A 13,827-nucleotide genomic window follows, 5' to 3' on the forward strand; every position below is an offset into this window, starting at 1 on the left:
AGAACAGGTAGTTGGTACGACCCGCGCAGTCGCGACGTCGCTGGCGACGATAAATACAGTAAGTAATACAGTGGATAAATACATCGAGCGCATGCGAAGACATCAAGTCCACACGCTATGCGGGTACACTATAGTACTTGTGTTCCCCATCCCCCGACTTCAGAGACTCCTCGATATTCTTCTGAAGCATGTAAATGAGCAACATGCGCAGGGTGATGTTGTCGCTCTCGTAGTGGTTGTGCAGCCGCTTCTGGCGCTTCTTCTCGTCGACAGGAAGGTGCACTGAAGCGCGGAGCTCGGCGTCGAGGGCTTGCGACTCGGCCTGCGACGACAGTTAGTCAGAAATTCGGGGAGTTCGCTGCGGGACAACGCACCTTGTCCTGCAGATATTCCTCATACTCATCACCGTGGGCGAAGTTGTATCGTGCACGAAGAAGCCGGGTCGAAGGTCGCAAGTTCTTCGCTTGGAGCTGTCGCTTCGTGAAGGAGACATCCTATAAAGAGGAAACATATATTCAGCCACGAGTTCATATTCGATGGATAGAACATACCTTAGCACGCTCGAAGCTTGGCTCTTCGTTCTCCTCTGCAAATCGTACAGCCGCGGCCTCCTCCTCGGGGATCGTGATCATCTCAAGGTCTTCGTCGTCAGAGTCGTCGCTATCAGAGTCGTCGTCGTCCGAGTCGCTGTCTTCCTCGTCCTCAGCCTCGGGCTTGGGAGCAGGCTTTGTCTCGGTAGCGGAGGACTTCGAGTCGCTGGAGGTCGTGGATGCGGGTTCAATGGTAGTGATGAGCGTCTTCTCGGCAGAGGGGGCGGGCGCAGAAGTTGGCGGCGTCTGCCATGCCTGCTAGTCAATAAACATACCCTCGCCACAAAATCGGTACACACCTGGGCATCGAGCCTCGCGTCTTCCTGCGCAACCGGCGCCGGCCGAGCAAAGCGGTTGCTCCTCGCCGTGCCAGCGTCTTTGTCCGCAATGGGCTTCGCATCAGACCCCGCCTCTTTGTCAGCGTCCGACCCCGCCTCTTTGTCCGCGCCCGACATCTACAAACACGACCGTCAGCAAACGCCACCCCATACGCGAGGAGAATTCGCGACACCCCGCACGCGAGGAGGACTCGCGACACCCCGCACGCGAAGCAAACACAGTACCCGCACGCGAAAGAAAACTCGCTCACGTTCTTCATCGCCACCTCGTCCTTCGCGGAGCCCCGCTTCGCGCCTTTGACTTTGCCGACCGCCTCCTTCGCCTTGCTCACGGCGCCCTTGACCGCGCCCTTGAGCTTGGGCGTGGAGTCCTTGAGGTTGGGTGATGCGTCTTTGAGCTTGGGATTGGAGTCCTTGAGCTTGGGCTTCGCGTCTTTGACAGCGCCCTTGGAGTCCTTGCCTTTGGAATCGTTGGCCGCGCGCTTCGAGTCCTCGCCCTTCGCGCCCTGACCCTTGAACACCATCTCATGCCCCTCCCCCACCCCGCCAAACTCGTTGATCAACAGATAAGGCGATGACCGCGGCCCCTGCTTTCCCTTCTTCGAGCGCGTTCCCTTCGTCGACTTCGACAACGATCCCTTCGTCGACTTCGACAACGATCCCTTCGTCGACTTCGACAGCGATCCCTTCGTCGACGTCGACCGCGGACCCTGCTTTCCCTTCTTCGACCGCGGGTGCCTATCCTCCTCGTGCGCGGCCTGGCTGGTGAAGAGCACGGTGGCCACCATGAGCGAGAAGTGCGCCACCAGGCCGCCGACGACGAGCGTGGTCACGGGCATGGCGGGGTAGGTGGGGTGTGGGGAGCGAGGGGTGGGATGCGAGAGACGGGGATGTGAGGTGCGAGAGGCGGGGGTGGGGTGCGGGGAGAGGGGAGGGAAGAGGGGAGCGACGGCGGGGTAGAGGGAGCGGTCGACAGAAAGGGAGAGTGGAAGGGGAAATGATACAGCGAGTACTAAGCGCAAGTGGACGATACAGAGAAAGGGGATGTGTGTGCGGGGAAAGTGGGTGCGTGCGAGAGAAAAGTGGGTGTGTGCAAGGGCAAAGTGGGTGTGTGCAAGGGAAAAATGGGTGGATGCAAGGGGAAAATGGGTGGTCAAGGTTAAATCCAAGAAAGGGCGGTGTCCCTTAAAAGGCGGGCCAAGGGCTGCGGTGATGGATACGCAGTCCGTTGAGTGGCCACCTCGTGGTCGTCAGGTGCCGAAAGCGGTCGCCAGGAGCCGAAAGTGGTCGTCAGGTGCCGAAAGCGGTCGCCAGGCGCCGAAAGAGGTCGTCAGGCGCAGAAGGCAGTCGTCAGGCGCCGAAAGAAGTCGAGATATTGCCGAATATGGAGACTAGACGGTCGAGCTCTGGGAACAAATCAACATGGAGCCGTCCGGGGTGGGTATAGAATGGAGAGGATGTGCTAGATATAATGGAGAAGCGTGCGGTAGATGAGAGATAAGGCTGGCCTTGATTGACATAGCCGAGTGTCGTAGAGGGAAGACACAATGCACCGGAGCGAGTACCGGATGACGACTTACCGAGTTCGCGACGTCGTTTGTGCACTGTGACTGTCGTCGTAGAGATGTTATGCAGTCGCCTCAGCTGCTTGGACTTCCAGCGTTGCCTGGAGCAGCCAGCTACACCATATAAGATCAATACCAGACCCTACTATAGGTTGTGATATCACGGGCATACCTGGCTTCCTGTCGATCGTTGAGCGTTCGTCGGGCGTTCGCTATGTGATGTTAAGCGACCAATGCACGGACCCCTAGCGGGAACAGTGCGTCGAAGATGGATGATATGTCGATGCGACCAGCCGCAATGAGGGGAGGGAAAAAGAGGCCGACGGGCGATCGGGCGGCGCGGGGCGGCAGCCTCGTGTTGGGCGCCTTGGAACCACGACGCGCTGGGCACGGCTGCCTCGATTACGTTTCGGCTCCAGCTTTCGGGCGGAGCAAGGAAGGCAAGCGCACCTGGGCCCAAAGCTTATACGAACGAGACTTTTATAGAGACAGAGGCTATGATTGACCTTACTCGGCGCTGGACTACGATAGCCGTCTGAGCGCCTTCTGTCAAGCTGCCGTCTGCTACAAGTGCTTACAATGCTGACCTAGTGCATCTGCGTTGATAATCGTGCAGATAGAATCCAAAGCATGCTGAATAACAATGGCCATTGTGCGCACCCATGATGGGAAGCGCAAAGGAACACGGGCGCTTACTCTAGATCAAATCATCAAATCTACGACGTGACTGAAACGTGGCACACAAGCCGATCGCCCTTGTCGTTCACGCTCACCACCTCGCCCAATCTCACCGCCGTCTGCTGATCGTACGTACGAGTCACCTCTCTGAGCTCTTCTGGCTCTGACTCACTACATATCAGTATCTAATCCGCGACCCAGCTCGCGATGTTCGCTATAACAGAGCGATCCTCTCCAGCTCTGCCAATTGAGCTGCTAGAGGTCGTAGTGGATGAGCTGGGATCACAGGAGGATCAGGAGAGTCTACGATGCTGTGCTCTAGCACACAGCGTCCTGCGCAAGAGGTGTCAGCAGCACCTGTTTTCGTCCATTGTCCTCATGGTACCGCCATTCTCTCTCACGCGGAAAACCCCCTGCCAGCGTTTGCTCGACATCTTGCGCCGCTCGGGTCATCTGGCGGACTATATCAACTCCATTCGCGTCGAAAAGTCCTCACCGACGCTCTTCCCAAGCGATGACCCTCAGGCTGTACCGTGCGGCGTAGCTGGCGAGACCGCGCTCTTGCAGCTCCTGCCGATGCACGGGAAAGTGCGGATCGTCGAGTTCAGGTCGAAAAGGTACTCCTCCCCAAATCCTGACGATTGCAACTCCCTGGCCTCACTTTGCCTGCCATCCGTAGAGGCTCTGATATTGTGGGATGTCAACTTGTCGCTGTCCGTTCTCGAGTCTTTCCCTGGCCTACGGAGAGTCTCGCTTGTACACACGTGTGCTGGGTCCCCAGGGCCCAATCCAATGACTCAGCAACGGTACCTCTGGTATCGCCGAGGATACAAGAACTTGAAGTACAGGGCCCTTCCGCTTCGTTCTTCATCGACTTCCTGGACCTTCTTCGAACACTCAACTCTCCCGCCTTCGGTAATCTCACAACACTGAGGATATGTCGCCTCGGCTGCACGTTCTCGCATATCATCTCGATGATTCATCGCTGCAAGCATAGTCTGGAGAGGCTGGAGATAGCCAACCCAATGGAACGTAAGCTACATTGTTCATCTGCACCATCGCTCACGACTAATTGATGCGTCCAGGGGATACGGGCATGCTAGACCTTTCTCAGATTCCACGATTGCAGCACTTGTCCATTATCTCGGTATGGATCGAGAACATGGCCGACGTGTCGTCACGATTCCTCCGCATGCTTCGGACCATCCGTTCGCTCTCGCGGCTTACTATCGCATTCCTACACAACTGGGACGATGTCTTTACGCATAATCCGCACGAGTGGGCGAATCTCGACGAAGTATTCGGCTGCGCGGATAGACATATCGGGCATGTCTCTCTCTATGTGAATTACCCCAAGGCGCCTCGTGCTGTGGTGGATCGCACATTGGTGAAGAGCTTACTTCCACGTCTGCATGGACGCTTAGGGGATAAGTTGGTCGTTGTGAGCGGCATGTGGGGTGAGTTTATGTTTTGAATCGTGGATGCGAGCTGACTTCACTCGGGCAGAGCATGGCTATCTGTCGTAGGCGCGCTATTCAACTGTATAGCTGTAACATCGCGAGGCGATAATCTCAGTTGGGTTCTGTATCACCAGGCACGAATTACAATTATTCTGAGTTATGTTACGAGCTTGTGCCACTTTGTGGGTCCAACCCGAATTGGAAATATGTGGCGCACGTCAGAAATGACGTCGCTATTTTTGGCAGCACTTGTCGTCGTCCCCGGCGACGAGCAACCCCTCTTCCTCGCTGTCAATAGCGACGACCACGCTACTTCTAGCACCTTCAAATCGCTGCGTTGATAGACTCTCTAACGCCCCCACATCTGTTGCGAAGGTTCTGAAACCCTACCGCCGGCGCTCGCATACTTCCGCACCGACGTGTAATCTGGTGTAATCATCAAACCCATCGCATTTCACCGCTCCTTGGAGCGAACCTGGAGCTGCGCACGTCTTTCTCTTGACCACGACGACCATGTCCTCGACACCGACACCGGTGCCGACGCCGACGCCCGCGACAAAGGGCAAGAAGTTCAAGCGTGCGATCAAGTCCGCCGCTCGTCTCCCCCGACCTGGCAAGGGCCTCCGCGCGCGCAACGGGCGGGGCAGCTTCGCCCCCATCCCTGGAGAAACACCCATCGTGAACCTTCGCGTCCAGATCGTCGGATGCCGCGATCTGGTGGCCAAGGACCGGAACGGGTACAGCGATCCGTGCGTGTGATTACCCCTTTACCCACTTGTCATCGTGCTCACTCGACTTACCCAGCTTCGTCACCGTATCCGTCCTCCCGAACCGCCACCAGACGCCAGTGGCGAAGCGCACGCTGAACCCGACGTACGCCCCCAAGGATGCCACCTTCGACTTCCCCATCTACCTCTCCCTCGCCGATCGCCTAGGCGCGCTCGAGCTCGTCATCTGGGACAAGGACATGCTCAAGAAGGACTACATCGGCGAGGTCGCGCTCCCCCTCGATGACTGGTTCGCGAACGACCGCGCGTTCGGCTTCAATGAGCCCGCCAACGTCCCCTTCACGGTCAACCTCGTCAGCACGCGCACCAACACGCGGGCGAGCGGCTCCGTAGAGCTCAAGCTTGGGTTCGTGAGCCCACCGCAGACGACGAACCTGCTCGAGTTCCCCGAAGTCTACGAGGAGCTCGTCCGCCGCGCGCGTCGCTCCCTCGTCTCCGCGCCTCCCACCGAGGGTGTCGGCACAATCCGGCGCAGCGAGGGTGGTCCTGCGTTCGAGGACGACGGCGGCCTGAGCTCGTCTTCCGAGGACGAGGACGAAGACGAGGATGACGAAGACACGGACGCGTTCCCAACGACGCCGTCGACCCCCGGAGGCATCTACGACCGCCCTCCCGCCGAGCTCCTCGCCCACGCGCGCAAGCCAAGCGGCCCGCACGGCACTCCAAAGGTTGAGTCACCCAAGTCCGACAGCACGCCTACGCCCCGCGTCGACAGCGCGGTTGCGCCCCGCCTCGACGTGCAGCCGGCCTCTCCACAAATGCCGCCGCGCAGTCCATCGGGCGGTTCGCGCTCGAGTCTTTTGCCCAAGATTCTGCGTCGTAGCTCTAGCTCACCAGCCGACGGTACTGCGAGCCCAAGTCGTAGCCCCAGCCCGGCTATTGCAACTCCAACGACTCCGTCATCCACTTTGACGCCTTCGGTCCCAAGCACGTCGACTCCTGGCAGACGTCGTAAGCGCGAGAAGGGCGGCTCATATGCTTTGGGCAGCGAGAACGACATCGTCGGCATCGTCATGCTCGAGATCGACCGCGCGGAGGACCTGCCGAAGCTGAAGAACATGACGCGCACCGGATGGGACATGGACCCCTTCGTCGTCGTGTCCTTCGGCAAGAAGGTCTTCCGCACCCGTGTCATCCGCCATTCGCTCAACCCCGTCTGGGACGAGAAGCTTCTTTTCCACGTCCGGCGGTATGAGAAGGCATTCCGGGTTAAGCTTACCTTGCTGGATTGGGATAAGCTTTCCAGTAACGATCTCATCGGCGAGACGGGCTTCGAGGTATGGTATATGCCGTCCTCATAATATATAATGCTCACGTCTTCATCCAGGTCTCTGACCTTCTTGCGAAAGCTCCGCAGCCGGATCCGAAGACGGGTCTGTACAAGGATGTCGAGGATGAGACCGGTCAGGAGGAATTGATTGAGTACAAGCTGAACATCGCTACCGACAAGAGCCACGCTTGGGAGGCGAGGCATAACCCCGTCATCACCGTACGGTAAGTTGCACTGAATGCTTTACGTTCCAACAAGTCATCTAACATTCGTGCAGAGCCAAATATCAGCCTTACGATGCTCTGCGACAGCGGTTCTGGAGGCAGTACCTCCGTCAGTACGATACCGACGACACGGGATCCTTGTCGCATGTTGAGGTATGCTACCGGCGTAGCAATTTCGCGTCGTGCTGAACTGTAACAGATCACGAGTATGCTTGACTCTCTGGGCTCGACGCTCACGCGGTCGACCATTCACTCGTTCTTCACGCGCTACGGTAAGCAGCCGCATGAAGACGAGCTCACGATGGACGAGGTCGTACAGGTAAGTGTTAGTCGCCGAGGTCTCTTCAAGGGACTAACGCCAATACAGTGTCTCGAAGACGAGATTGGCAAGCCGGACGCTGAGCGGAAGCGTGTCGGGGACGATGCGGATGACGACCCCAGCACAAGTGCTATCGCTACCCCCGTCATCGGCCTCTCCGACGCGCAAGGTCGCGAGATCGACATGAGTCAGCTCGACTTCTCCGGTCCCCCGGCCGCCGCCGGTGCCAATGTCTCTGGCGACTTGAGCGATGCACCCGTGGAGAAGCCCGAGAGCATCGTTCCGGGTGGCGGCCAGCCCCTCGACACTTCGCACGAGAAGCCAGGCGCGAACACGACCAAGCCTGGTGCGCCTGCCGGTTACTCGACGGAACCAGCGGCGCAACCTCTGCACGAAGCTGCCGCGCCCGCTTCTTCCTACTCGTCCTCTGAAGACGCCGGTGAAGAGAGCTCGACATCTGTAAGCGGCGTTCCCGGCAAGAAGAAGAAGCGCGGGCTCAAGTCGCGCGCCAACTTCCGCAAGTCGTCGAGCTCGCGCTCCAAGTCCGGGTCGAGTAGCCCCGACGGGCTGGGTTCAGGCTCTGGGGATGTGGGCTCGGTCGAGCGGGTGATCAACGTGAAGAACTGCCCGCTGTGCCACCGGCCGCGGCTGAACGACAAGGCGGAGATGGACATCGTGACGCATCTGGCTGTGTGCGCGAGCCAGGACTGGAACAAGGTTGACCGCATCATGGTCGCCAACTTTGTGACGGCGAGCCAGGCGCAGCGGAAGTGGTACACCAAGGTCATTGGGAAGATTAGTTCCGGTGACTACAGGCTGGGCGCGGTAAGCATAGGCGGCATCATCGACAACAATGAAGCTCATATTTTGACTGTAGAACTCTGCGAACATCATCGTACAGAACCGTATGACGGGTCAACTAGAAGAGGAGAAGATGGCTGTTTACGTGCGCTTGGGCATCCGACTGCTATACAAGGTTCGTGCTCTTCGAGCGACTCAATACCGTGATTGACCTAATGCCGCGATTAGGGTGCTAGAAGCAAGATGGAAGGCGGGCGAGGTAATGACTTGCATTCATCTAATCAATAAATCGGCTAAAGACTATGCAGCTCGCCGTCTGCTGAAGTCATTGTCCATCAAGCAGGGTCTCAAGTACGACTCGCCGGAATCGGCGCGCGACATTCCAGCCTTCATTGAGTTCCACCAGCTTAACGTCAACGAGATGCTCGACCCGATAGACTCCTTCAAGAACTTCAACGAGTTCTTCTATCGCAAGTTGAAGCCCGACGCACGTCCCGTCGAGTCTCCCGACGACCCGTATCGCCTCGTCAGTGCCGCCGATTGTCGCCTCATGACCTTCGAGACCGTCAGCGATGCGACGAAGCTGTGGATCAAGGGCCGCGAATTTACGGTCGGGCGCCTGCTCGGGGATAACTACAAGGCGGACTTCTCGCGGTACGAGGGGGGCGCTCTGGCCATCTTCCGTCTCGCGCCGCAGGACTACCATCGCTTCCACACGCCAGTTGACGGGAAGGTTGGTAAGATGACTTATATCGCGGGCGAATACTACACGGTCAACGTAAGGTTCCTCAGTCGCCTTGAGTTCGACTTGATCTGACGGTCCTTCTCAGCCGCAAGCTATACGTACCTCTCTGGACGTGTACGGAGAGAACGCGCGCATGATCGTGCCCATCGACAGCCCGCAGTTTGGCCGCGTTATGGCGGTCTGCGTCGGGGCCATGATGGTCGGCACCATCAAGATTACCGTTGACGAAGGCCAGGAGATCAAGCGCGGCGACGAGTTTGGCTACTTCGCTTTCGGTACGTCCGTCGAACCTCGCGGCTGTACTATACTCACCTCCAACAGGTGGTTCGACGATCGTGTTGCTTATCGAGAAGGGCGCGGTGCAGTGGGATGAAGACCTCCTTATCAACGGTCGGTCCGCTCTCGAGACGCTCGTCCGGGTTGGCATGGGCATCGGTAAAGGCTTGAGAGCCGATTAAACTTGTGTCGCGGTCGTCGATTAGCTTGGTTGGCGGAACGAATATCTGAGGACGGACTTGCTAATAAAACTAAAGAAATCTGTATTTATCTCATTACAACGGCAATGTACATTCCGAAAGTGCATCTATACGGATACGCTGTTGGCTGAGTGTTGGTACAGGATTGCCACTGGCAGGCGGCAATTGCAGCGTATGACACGGCGATGTTCGGGATTTGCCGATGTCTGACCTTCAAGTTTGCCACACAGCCAACTCCCAGCAAACTACTGAAAGCAAAAGCAGGACAGGGGCTTCATGCCGTAAAATGATACAGCACTGATACAGCACTGATAGTATAGTACTATGAGCGAAGTCAGAGAATCAGTCCTTCGTAAGCTTGTCCAGAACACCGCGCTTGTAAAACATCTCGTAAATCCTCAGCATCTGCGGCTGCATTCGATCTCCAGATATCCGTGCGACCGCTTCACGTGTGGCTTGAGGATGCGTAGCACTCGGAGGAGGCTGGCGCTGAGGTACAGGCGTAGGTGCAGGTTTGGACGCGGATTTCTTCTTGTTCGACTTCTGCTTAGATTCGCCTGCGACCTTCTTTTTCGACTTTCGCAGCGTTGCCACTTTCTCCGCCTGTTTTTTCTTCTGTTTAACGTCGTACCGCGATCTGATTTCCACGTGCATGAGCGCGATCCGGCGCATGGTCATGACCTCCAGCAAGGAGTAGTGGAGATGCGGAGGTCTGCAGAAATCGCGCTTGTTTGTACCCGCTTCGTCGGTGTTGATCTCAGCCGGTTGGGCCGCTTGTTCTTTCTTCTTCTCCTCGAGTCTGCATATCTAACGGATTAGTTAGTAAAAGATGCCCATGCAGGTAAATACATACTACGCACCTTGTTATGAAGATAGTCCGCATATCTCGGCGGGTATTCAGCGGTAAAGTCGCGACGCGCTGTCACAAGCCTCATAGCCGCGCTATCCGGTGCCATGTCGGAAATTGGCTTCCAAATATTGAGCATGGTGGAAGAAACTAGCGTTTGTGTGGGCGTACCTCGGGGCACTCGAAGGTGGGATGAGATGACTCGGAATCCGAGCCTGGTGCTACCTCCTCCTTGAGTTCCCGCAAGCGCTTCAGCATGTTGTTGCAGATCCGTCGACCAGTCTTCAGCGATTTCGCCGCATCGGAAGACTGTGAGGGGGCCGGTGGCTGAGATGGCGCAGCGCCTTTTCCACTCGGGGATTCTTGCTGTGGCAGAGCGGAGCTGACAGGAGTGCTTCTCTGCTCCTTGGGGACCAGTATCATTCTATCCTCAAGCATGCGCGCTGCCGCCGCAAAGGGCGCGCGAGCAGAGTGCCTTCCCCACTGGGCATTCACGATCAGGAAGGTGAGTTGAGCATTGAGTATAATACACGCACACGATGTCTGGCTCTCGATAGACGTTCTGCTATAGTCTTCACCATCGGTTTGGTACCGAGAATGTCATCCAGCTTCAACGAAGTCTTCAACGTTGACGACTTGATGGGTCGGTAGGGATCAGCTCGGGTCTTCGGTGGCGGCGGCGACATGGCGAGTGTTGGATCGAAAGAGGAAAAATCGGAACTCGCGGTCGACGGTCTCCAAGGTGGCACGCAGGTGGAGGTGGACAACAAAGGCAACAGCACGTGCACAATCTGGCCCATGTTGATTTATGGCAGATGCCGAGGCATGCGGCAGCCATCATCTACCTTAAGGGGATACTCTCAGCGTGGCATGCATCTCCGTCGAGGTATGAAGACAGGACATTCACCTGGCTGACGTCGCGCGCCTTGTGGGAACTACGAAGCTGATTACTTTGTACGCCTCTACGCGTACTAGAGTCTACCTCAACTCACTTGATGCACGCCGGATCGAAAACAGCACGAATCGGTCATTCTATCGCATTCAAAGTTCGCTATGACTACTGTACATACGGAGGGAAAACGAGCATCTCGCAATAAGGACCCTTTCCACGCATGCCACTGTTGACGAAGTTATACTCCGCTAGCATCTGCGGCTCCTTTTGCTCCTTAGATAAATCGGAAATAGCGTTGCGCAGAGGCTGTTGCTTTTTCGGAGACAGACTCTTCTTAGGCGACTCAGACGGTTTTTGGCGAGACTGCGGCTTCGCGCCGCAAGTGGCGACCTCTTTCTTGCTCTCACGCAGCTCCTTCTGCCGCTTCGCATCTTCATGCGCACGTCTCACGTTCGACATTGCTAAATGATGGACGGTGATTTTGTGCATCGCCGTGACCTCGAGAAGGCGTTTACGAAGGGAGGGAGGTTTGTAGAGGGTGGGGTACGCTGTGCGCTCGAGCGGAACATCGGCTTCACGAGCTTTCAGAAGCAGAGCCTTCTCGCGCTTTTCTTTGGCGAGAGCATGATCCTGCCACCATGTCAGCGCTGAGCGGAAGACAGAAGGCATCGGAGTGTCAGTACCCTGTGGTATATGTAGTTGCGGCGCTTATGGGTGCTGGAAACGTATGCCAGCCGAGAAAGCTCAAGCTTGGCGGCGGGACTGGATTGGTCAGTATCAATGAATGACTGTTTATGACGCCTGATTGAGCACGAGAAATAATCAAGCGGGATGCTAACATACCTCGGAGCTCTCAGGGCGAGACGACGGTGGCATCAGTGCGGCGTGGGCTTTGATGATCTCTCTCAGTTCAAGTAGGTGGTTAGGCTTCGGCGACTTTCTCGGAGGGGCAGAGGGTGGTGTCGCGGTGGCAGGCGCAGGCCCTGCGTTCGAGGCGGAAGGAGGTGAAGAAGGGATATTGGGGGGTTGAGAACGCTCGTGTGGTGTGGGTGGCGGCACAGGATTCGTGTTACTTGCCCCCAGAATACCCGAGGCCGTCGCGATCTCTCGTGCCACCCTGGCAAAGCCTCTGCGCCCGAGGCTCGGCTACGATATTGTCATGATAACCCTCGAATTACTCGCACATCCAAACGCACCTGCGCTCTTCCACGCTCCAGCTTTGACTCGATCTTCTTGGCCGACGGACTCGAGCCCAACATATCTTCCAGCTTCACAGAAAATCTCAACATCGACGACCTCGCCGGGCGATACGAGTTGGCGAGGGACTTGGGCTGCGGTAGCGACATCGTAAATGATAATTCTATTGATCGAGAAGCTTCGCGGCGGCTTTGGCTGAGCGCGAGATGACCTCGAGATGAGAGTGGCAGACAAGGAGCTGCGTTTGCGGAAATCCAGCCCCGCGCCGCGTTTTGTTGACTTTCGGAAAGTGCCGCGATGCCGCCGCACGGCTGTCGGAGCATGCCCTTATATGGTAGTTGATGGTAGTTGTTGGTAGGCGGAGTTCGAATTGACGCCTCGTGATGTTGGCCATGTCTGTAGGCAAAACAATCGGGGGGAAATCTAGATAGATATCTCGTCAGTAAGTACGAAGAGAAAGGCGTACTTTCGCGCCAGGCCGTCACAGTATATAATACTGAGAGAATGTCGCCGCAATGCCACAACAACAGAGGTTAGCCATAGTCAGTCAGGTCGTACAAAGCGGTCTACATGTAAAGTGATCTAGGAATGGTGCAGGGTGATACAGACAAACAACAGCATCAACAAAGGGATAGAGAAAGGTACACGTCACAGCGCCGCGCGGGGCTTGGATATTCACAGTCGCGCTACTTGTGCGAGTCCTGGACTCTGGAAGGCCTGGGGCGACATTTAGCGGGCTTCTTCCCCTCAGCTCTCTGTAAAATTTGACGTCAACACAATACATAGCAAGGCAAAGCGCGACTTACAAGTTGATTGACCAAGCTGCGCCGCTTTGGCCGGTACTTGGCTTTGACAGAACCTACGGGTCTCTACGACGATAATTTGCATTAGCCCTCATAGAGAAAGCGCGAGGATGGACTCACGACCGTAACGACGGCGGGCAACTTCTGCGACACAGTATTGGCCCTTGGTCCCTTGGGCTTGTTTCCCCGCGGTGCCACGGATCGAGGAACAGGGTCCTAAGTGGCGTGAGATCACGAAATCAGGAAGACGAGGGAAGACGCACCTGGGTCGCCACAACACTCGGTTCCTGGAGCGGCCAATCCTCGACGACGGCTACTTGGGCCTCGACAACAACCATCTCGACGCGGTGAACTGCGCTGAAGGGTTTCTTGACAAGCTCGGTGACCATCGGCGCTGGAGGTTGCAAGGGCCTCGTATGGTGCTTGTGACCTTTCTCCGCCGCCACTCTCTGAAAATCGGTCAGAGTTGACGTCGAGTCTGGTAGATGATCGATGTGACGTACCTCGACGTGTTTACTCGCTGAAGACTTGCTCTCATGGGGCGCGTCCCTCTGCTGTCCATCGACTGGAATCCATTTGCCATGGCCCTAGAACGGACAAATCAGACAGACTAGCAGCTTCGGAACGCCGAAGCACTCACCACTTGGATGAACTTACGCGCAGGCCTCGCGCACTTCGCGACCTGTTGGATGAACATGGCTGCAGACTTTTGAGTGGCAAGGTCGTCGGTCTACAGACACCCCGAGGCGATACGCGCCAAGGAGCGAAGAGGGAGGGGCAAGGGAGCGCGCGCCAAAACCTGGGCGCCCACCGTCCTTATATGCGCGCAGCGCG

At 56.9% G+C, this 13,827-nt stretch overlaps 5 protein-coding genes across 5 annotated transcripts; 2 read left to right on the forward strand and 3 right to left on the reverse strand.

Annotated features, from left to right (window-relative positions):
* Window positions 1-115: 115 nt before the first annotated feature.
* SCHCODRAFT_02667519 (uncharacterized protein) lies at window positions 116-1,767 on the reverse strand (the record flags this gene model as incomplete). Its single annotated transcript, XM_003031910.2, has 5 exons — window positions 116-322; window positions 375-494; window positions 552-845; window positions 890-1,045; window positions 1,180-1,767. The coding sequence occupies 5 exons, from the start codon at window positions 1,765-1,767 to the stop codon at window positions 116-118; spliced, it is 1,365 nt and encodes a 454-aa protein (XP_003031956.1).
* Window positions 1,768-3,378: 1,611 nt separating this feature from the next.
* SCHCODRAFT_02667520 (uncharacterized protein) lies at window positions 3,379-4,697 on the forward strand (the record flags this gene model as incomplete). The annotated part of the gene is made up of 4 exons (XM_003032354.2): window positions 3,379-3,884; window positions 3,953-4,203; window positions 4,257-4,628; window positions 4,678-4,697. The coding sequence occupies 4 exons, from the start codon at window positions 3,379-3,381 to the stop codon at window positions 4,695-4,697; spliced, it is 1,149 nt and encodes a 382-aa protein (XP_003032400.1).
* A 196-nt stretch (window positions 4,698-4,893) lies between these two features.
* On the forward strand, window positions 4,894-9,437 carry SCHCODRAFT_02624865 (uncharacterized protein). Its single transcript, XM_003032352.2, has 11 exons — window positions 4,894-5,380; window positions 5,436-6,696; window positions 6,747-6,913; window positions 6,967-7,066; window positions 7,113-7,232; window positions 7,281-8,057; window positions 8,110-8,208; window positions 8,262-8,292; window positions 8,342-8,811; window positions 8,864-9,053; window positions 9,100-9,437. The coding sequence occupies exons 1-11, from the start codon at window positions 5,145-5,147 to the stop codon at window positions 9,234-9,236; spliced, it is 3,588 nt and encodes a 1,195-aa protein (XP_003032398.2). The 5' UTR covers window positions 4,894-5,144; the 3' UTR covers window positions 9,237-9,437.
* Window positions 9,438-9,590: 153 nt separating this feature from the next.
* SCHCODRAFT_02577687 (uncharacterized protein) lies at window positions 9,591-12,339 on the reverse strand (the record flags this gene model as incomplete). The annotated part of the gene is made up of 8 exons (XM_003031909.2): window positions 9,591-10,061; window positions 10,115-10,222; window positions 10,273-10,584; window positions 10,638-10,892; window positions 11,094-11,133; window positions 11,172-11,677; window positions 11,837-12,139; window positions 12,190-12,339. 8 exons carry the CDS (start codon window positions 12,337-12,339, stop codon window positions 9,597-9,599), a joined length of 2,139 nt encoding a protein of 712 aa, XP_003031955.1. The 3' UTR covers window positions 9,591-9,596.
* Window positions 12,340-12,698: 359 nt separating this feature from the next.
* Window positions 12,699-13,690, reverse strand: SCHCODRAFT_02577691 (uncharacterized protein; the record flags this gene model as incomplete). The annotated part of the gene is made up of 6 exons (XM_003031908.2): window positions 12,699-12,945; window positions 12,997-13,059; window positions 13,114-13,209; window positions 13,257-13,442; window positions 13,497-13,580; window positions 13,634-13,690. The coding sequence occupies 6 exons, from the start codon at window positions 13,688-13,690 to the stop codon at window positions 12,877-12,879; spliced, it is 555 nt and encodes a 184-aa protein (XP_003031954.1). The 3' UTR covers window positions 12,699-12,876.
* Between the last annotated feature and the right edge of the window lie 137 nt (window positions 13,691-13,827).

The sequence above is a fragment of the Schizophyllum commune genome, assembly GCF_000143185.2.
Source record: "Schizophyllum commune H4-8 unplaced genomic scaffold SCHCOscaffold_6, whole genome shotgun sequence".
Lineage (NCBI taxonomy): Eukaryota > Fungi > Basidiomycota > Agaricomycetes > Agaricales > Schizophyllaceae > Schizophyllum > Schizophyllum commune.